Here is a 7,361-nt window from a genome sequence, read left to right on the forward strand (position 1 = left end):
GAATTCCTTGAAGTCCTCGTTGACACCACCTGGCTCACCAAAAGTCAATTTAACAACTGAGAACTGGTGAAAAATTCTCAGCCGAATAGCGCCTGCAGCCAATCAGTTACAGTCACCATTTCGGTATACTGACAACCACTGGTGCTGGCTGTCTGAACACCATAGGACACTGCAGATTCATCCATGCTTCCACGGATGGGGGAACCAAGTTTTGTCTTGTTCAGCCCATTGCTACTATTTTTTATCTACTTTGACTTCAGATGTACTATGTGTGCGGTATAATGCAGTGACCAGGTATTCTGCTCTTTATTTAACCTCTGCTTCCCAAAACATCAAACACCGAGTCTTTTATTATTTTATTTAAAAAATACTATTTATTTTGCACTTAACAACTTTGAGAAAATAATGACATACAGTATTCAAATATATACATAGAATATATAGTTAGGTATAAAATATATAAAGTAGGCAAACACAAGAAAAATATACTTTCTCATAAATTCTCCTGAAAGGGCTATGCTCCTTCAGAACCCTCAAGATGCTAGCTCATCTCCTCTCTCCACTTTATTATATTCAAGTTTTCCTTTTACAAGCTTTAGGATATTTTTTTGTCCTCCTTTTCACTCCATCCTCTCTTCTTTACAATACATAATGCAGAGAAGGAATATAGAAAGAAAGGAAGACAGGATACAGTACGTACTACTACTTAGGTCACCCCCGGTACATCGAAAAGCCCAAGATTATGTGGTACAGAATAAGAACCACATGCTTATTTATTTAACTGGGGACCCAGGTTCTCATTTTAGAAAACAGTCCTTCTCTAAAACTGAAATGAAAGGCTCTATGTCCACCTACTCTACCCTTCACAGCTGTTTCAACCTCTCCTCCAGAGAATCTAGTTCCCCCTCTATTTCGTAAGGCAAGTCAGCATTGACTTGGTCATCCAAATATTTTCTAATGTCCTCGACTTCATCTTCCCAGAATTCTTTGGAGATTTCAAACAACTCTTCCATGTTGATGTCTCCGAGCCCTTTCAGGTTCAGACAGCCTTCAGCGGGGATGTAGCCAATGGGTGTCTTCTTGGCGCAGTCTTCTCCGTTGATCCTGTTGAACATCCATTCAAGAACACGAATGTTTTCTCCATAACCAGGCCACAGGAAGTTTCCTTGCTTGTCTTTTCTGAACCAGTTGACATGGAAGATCTTAGGCAGTTTAGCAGATGGGAGGTGCTCCATACTGAGCCAATGGGCAAGGTACCGGCCAAAGTTGTATCCAAAGAAAGGCCTCATGGCAAAAGGATCATGCATGATGACCTTGCCTACAAAAGAAAAAAACATACGTTTTCAAATACTCCCTTTGGCCACCATAGTTAGTATTTATTATATGATACTTTTAGGGTGTCTGAAATAGGCTGAATTATTATTATTATTGTACAGGATTTATGTAGCGCCAACAGTTTGCGCAGCGCTTTACAATTTCATGGTTACTCACCTTTATGCTCAGCTGCAGCTGTTGCTTCAGACCTCATTGCTGACCCAATAAAGACTCCATGTTGCCAACTCATTGCCTCATAAACCAGTGGAACACCTTGAAATTAATTTGAGAAACTGGTTACATAAAACCGTAAACAAATCAAGCATTCTACAACAAATCTACTGATATGAAGATTTTTTTTTCCTCCTGTTTTGTTTTTTCTTACATGTTCAGTTAAATTTATTAGCTTTAGATTACATACCTGCAGGTCTACGACCACCAAAGATGATGCCTTCGATAGGAACACCTTCCGGAGATTCCCATTCGGAGTCAATGATCGGGCATTGGCCGGCCGGCGTACAGAAACGAGAGTTAGGATGGGCAGAAGGTTCACCTGGAACAATGAAAAGTTTGTTAAAATTAGTTGTTCAGATCTTTGTAATATGAGGATGAATCATACTAGTGTTTGTGAGTAACGTTTTTGGACTGTTTACCCATTTTTAAAGTCCCATATTTAAGAAAGGTGTATAAATATTGTGGATTAAACATGATTAGTGGACTACATTAAAATTATGACATGCTTGAACAAGAATTACGCTTGTTGATAATGATCTTCAGATTTTATGGTAGAATGGGGCCAAAACATTCTGGTGTATAAAATGTGTTATTTTCAAAGTTCTGCTCCCCTGATGATCTTACCATCCTCAGGTGTCCATTCTTTGTTTTTCCATGAAGTTAAAGTGATTCCTGGTTCTAGTTTCACGTCCATGCCTTCCCAGTAGACTCCACCATCACTGGTCTCTGCTACGTTGGTGAATATGGTGTTCTTTCGGATTGTCTCCATAGCGTTCGGGTTGGTCTTCACAGAGGTTCCAGGAGCCACGCCAAAAAATCCATTTTCAGGGTTAATAGCTCTTAGATTGCCTAACAAAATCAATTATATTTCCAATTAATATGCATCAAGATTGACGCGCTGAGGACAAAATAGATCAGGAACATTATATGGTACATTTTCAAATATGCACACAATTTTTTTTTTAAGTAAAAAATTATTATTTTCATTTTTTTTTTTGTTTTTAGATTCTATAAACCCCTAATGCCCAACCTGCAGTATGGGAGCCGAATGCATCCCTTTGGCACTTATTGTGCAGCCTACTGAAGTGTCTGTGTTTTGGTACTTACTCAAGCCAGCAAAGGAAAGGTATTCTTTCGACTGGCTTTTAGTAAATGGTTTGATCTATTTCTTCCACACTATGTTACTTTTTTTTTGTAATGTCTATTCTTGTTTTTTTTTCCCTTCTGATCTTTTTTATGGCTGAGAGAAGTTTAAAATGTGGCACCAGTAATTTGTAAGCGAGCAGTAGGGAGCACATATGTGCAAGTACTGATATATAAAGGGGCTACAATAGCAGTGATCTCTAGCATTCTCATGTAATGTGTCCCAAGCCTATGACTGTGTCCTGAAGAATGTCCCCAATGTCATATAGTATACTCGTATACAGGGGTGGTCTGAGAACTCATGGGGCCCCCGGGCAATAGGGGATCATGGAGCCCCTGTGTCCTTGTTCCAACTTAAAAACCCTATGAAAAAGGTACCAGGGGCATCTCATGGGGTCCCCTACTCACCCCGGGCCCTCGGGCAGTGCCCAAGTTTCCAAATGGTCAGTCCGCCCCTGCTCGTATAGTACATGAGCATCTCCTATAGCATACCTGCAGTTTTTTTACCATCTCCAGTTGCATTTTTCTGTAGCATTACATTATCTGATTATTATATACAGCCATTTGGCGATGCAGGAGGCCACATATGAGGCCCCCTACATCAAGTTAGTTGAGCACCACTGCTATAAATGCTAAAACTTATGGTGAATGATCTGCATCTACTTTTTTATTAACTGTAGATGTCAACTTTTATTATGACCTTTTAAATTATTACCTTGATCGTCAAACTTCATCCAAGCAATGTCATCACCAACGCACTCAATCTTCCATCCTGGCAGTGCGGGCCGCATCATGGCCAAGTTGGTTTTCCCACAAGCACTTGGGAAAGCAGCAGCAAAATATTTCTTCTGTCCCTCAGGATTGGTGATTCCCAAAATCTGTGAGGATCAAGGAACAGAAATACAATATAAATATAGTACTTATGACAAAGGCCATTAAATCTTAGGTCTTCAGTTCAAAGATCAGGACAATCTGATATTATATTTAAATAATTCCAGATATATGGCTTTGTGAAAGTAGATAATATTTAAAGAAAATATGGAGGGTTCCATTGTTAGCTGCCTTTTGAAAATACTAGTGCCGTGGCCATCCGAACTCCATACTTCCGGAATCCGTGACCATGCAGCCAATATGATCAGAGGATTCTTTTCAGGATTAGTGACTTGAAGTGTTAAGGCTTTTGGATCAATAAGATCTAGAAAATTAGAACTTTAAAAAAGATCTTTTTTTCCCAGAATTTCTGGGAGAATCTGGGGTACACTGAATTTGGTGCTAGGATTTAAGCAATGACAACCTATGTATTTTCTGAGTACAGGATTCCTTTAGAGGCTTAAGTTACAAATTTTGCGATTGGAGTTTTTTTTTTCGTACCAGCATGTGCTCTGCCAGCCAACCTTCTTCTTTCGCAATCCGACAGGCAATTCTGAGAGCGAAACATTTCTTCCCCAGGAGAGAATTTCCACCATAGCCACTTCCAAAGGAGATGATCTCTCTGCGTTCGGGGATGTGTGCAATGAGTGTCAGCTCTGGATTACACGCCCAGTTGTTCACCAGTGGTTCTGTGAAACACATATACAGGAATTAATATTTTGCCTGAGACCTTTTTCTTTGCTTCATATCCAATATATATGTATACATTTTTAGCACAGTCTCGCTGACTCACTTTTTAGTGGTAAAGGGCAGCCAACCGAATGAAGGCATCGGACAAACTCCCCTTCTGCAAGGGCATCCAAGACAACCGTTCCCATTCGGGTCATGATTTTCATACTGGCCACTACATAGGGTGAATCCGTCAGCTGAATGCCAAGCTTTGAAAGTGGGGAGCCTATAGGACCCATGCTGAATGGGATGACATACATTGTACGACCTGCCAAAAAAAACCCAAAAAACATATAGACATTAACAACAGAGCTGGTTGCTTGAGCATTGAGATTACCTAAAATAAGTCGTATTAAAAGCACAGTTCAGTGGGTCGTTTAGGGACCCCATCGCCGTACCTTTCATGCAACCAGGGAATCTGGACTTGAATGCTTTCTCAAAATCATCCTCGGACATCCAGCGACCTAGTTGGCTAAGTCCACTTTTGGCAACTGGCACCGTATCTCTTTGTTCTTGAGTAACGATCACAGTTTTGCTTTCAATTCTTGCCACATCACGGGGATCCGTACGAGCCAGCCAACTGATATGGTGAAAAGGAAAAAAATTTACTTGGCAAATGCATCTATACGTTTTATGGCTAGAATTCCAAATCAATTCTCACATTTTTCCCAGCCTACAATAGCATAGACGTACGTACCAGTTCTCATATTTGGGCAGCCTCTTGATCATGCCAGTCTCTTCCATCTGGTGGATGAGCTTCTTGTTCTCTTCTTCGGAGCCATCACAGATGTGGATGTTATCTGGCAAGCAGATGCGAGCATTGGAAACGATAAAGTTGACCACATCGGAACTTAAGCTGTTCAGATCTCCATGAGTCACAATTCCTGTAATCTCTAGCTCTGTCTTCTGCTGGGATGGCATCTTGATGTCAGGAATTCTTTGTTAACCTTTGGAGAAATAGAAGGTTTAACATCATGAGTGTTTAAAAACTACATTGGCAATATATAAGATATCAAATATTTTTAATTTAGATACGAATGTCTGTAAACAATTGATATTGTCTTTTTGTAGCTTCCCAACCAGTTCCACAACGCCCACTGCAAAGCCAGAAGATGGTGTTACATTCCCATGACACCTTCCTGGTGACACTACTGTGTGGAAGATGGCAGGTTAATCTACCACTAGTAGTAAGACCACCAATGTAAGGGGCATTCTTCCCACTGACCACCAATGTAAGGGGCATTCTTCCCACTGACCACCAATGTAAGGGACATTCTTCCCATTAACTACCAATGTAAGGGGCATTCTTCCCAATGAACACCTATGTAAGGGACATTCTTCCCACTGATCACCAATGTAAGGGGCATTCTTCCCAATGAACACCTATGTAAGGGACATTCTTTCCACTGACCCCCAATGTAAGGGACATTCTTCCCACTGACCACCAATGTAAGGGACATTCTTCCCACTGATCACCAATGTAAGGGACATTCTTCCCATTGATCTCCAATATAAGGGACATTCTTCCCACTGACCACCAATGTAAGGGACATTCTTCCCGCTGACCCCCAATGTAAGGGATATTCTTCCCACTGACCACCAATGTAAGGGACATTCTTCCCACTGACCACCAATGTAAGGGACATTCTTCCCACTGACCACCAATGTAAGGGACATTCTTCCCACTGACCACCAATGTAAGGGACATTCTTCCCACCGACCACCAATGTAAGGGGCATTATTCCCACTGACCACCAATGTAAGGGACATTCTTCCCACTGACCCCAATGTAAGGGACATTCTTCCCACCGACCCCCAATGTAAGGGACATTGTTCCCACTGACCCCCAATGTAAGGGACATTCTTCCCACTGACCACCAATGTAAGGGACATTCTTCCCAATGACCACCAATGTAAGGTGCATTTTTCCCATTAACTGCCAATGTAACGGACATTTTCCTACTGACCCCAATGCAAGGGTTGCTTTAGACCACTGAATCCCTGAAACCACACCACTCACTCAAACACAGCAGGGCAGCCATATTGATAGCCAAACCACTGTCCAGCCAATCAATTTTCTAGGACCTGGCCATGTCAAAGAATCTGGAGTCAAGCGGTACCTCCAGTTTCAGTCACGCTGTCAGGTCCTAGTGATAGGTCCTGCGTTCGCCCAGTGCTAGTGTAGCATACCATGGAAATGGCTGCACACTTAACAATAGACAGGTACACCTAACAAAATCACAATTTAGCAATTAATTCAGAGAGATTTATACCATGTACAGGGAAAAACAATTTATATTGCAAGCAAACACACAATACACAAAGTACAGAAATATGCAAAACTTGAAAACAATTCTTTAAAAAATCACCATCAAAGCACAAAAGAGTTAAAGTGTAAATTAAATTTCTGTACTTACTATGAAAAAGTAGTAGAAAGCTGTAATTCTTCCTTCTTCTTTGAAGTCAAGTAGGTCAGTTTTTCTCTGATGACATCAGGTAAGAAGCCGGTTCTTTAAATAGCAACAAGTAACACAAGCTCCGCCTCCAGTTCCCCCTCTCCCCCCCCCCCCTCGCAGGTCTGTCCCTTCGTCATATTGATGTGTTCCGACTCTCAGACCTGCAAACAAGTTTTGTCGTAAGAGAGTTTCTGATCAACAAAATTCCTTTAAGAGCTAATGATTGATCAGGAAGTGGAATACAGAATACACTGTGTACCATCTTATTATCGCTTGGGGCCACGGGACACAATAACAAAAAATACCTCTTTTTTTCCCCAACATAAAAATTCTCAGTGGGGTGATTTATAAAAAAAAAATCTTTTTTATAGGAATGGTAATTTTTTTTTATTTTAAGATTACATTTCCTTTTTTTATGGGAATTACATAGAACCATTTATATAAGAATTGTCCTTTTTTTTTTAAAGCTTACATTTAAATGTTTTTATTGTAATTACAATTTATATAGGAATTCTTTTCTCTCTCTTTTTTTTTAGCTTACATTTATTTTTATTGGAATGACACAAAACTATTTATATAGGAATTATTTTCTTTCTTTTTTTTTAGCTTACATTT

The 7,361-nt window shown here is 40.3% G+C and overlaps 1 protein-coding gene across 1 annotated transcript; it reads right to left on the reverse strand.

The window, feature by feature from the left end:
* Window positions 1–343: 343 nt before the first annotated feature.
* On the reverse strand, window positions 344–6,786 carry PCK1 (phosphoenolpyruvate carboxykinase 1). The gene is made up of 10 exons (XM_089689675.1): window positions 6,708–6,786; window positions 4,988–5,237; window positions 4,689–4,870; window positions 4,355–4,558; window positions 4,063–4,250; window positions 3,407–3,569; window positions 2,173–2,397; window positions 1,736–1,867; window positions 1,492–1,587; window positions 344–1,318 (listed from the first exon to the last, which is right to left on the reverse strand). The coding sequence occupies exons 2-10, from the start codon at window positions 5,209–5,211 to the stop codon at window positions 864–866; spliced, it is 1,869 nt and encodes a 622-aa protein (XP_089545801.1). The 5' UTR covers window positions 5,212–5,237; window positions 6,708–6,786; the 3' UTR covers window positions 344–863.
* Between the last annotated feature and the right edge of the window lie 575 nt (window positions 6,787–7,361).

This window comes from Staurois parvus, unplaced genomic scaffold (assembly GCF_062004578.1).
Source record: "Staurois parvus isolate SC_StPar_1 unplaced genomic scaffold, SC_StPar_1.0 ptg000490l, whole genome shotgun sequence".
NCBI lineage: Eukaryota > Metazoa > Chordata > Amphibia > Anura > Ranidae > Staurois > Staurois parvus.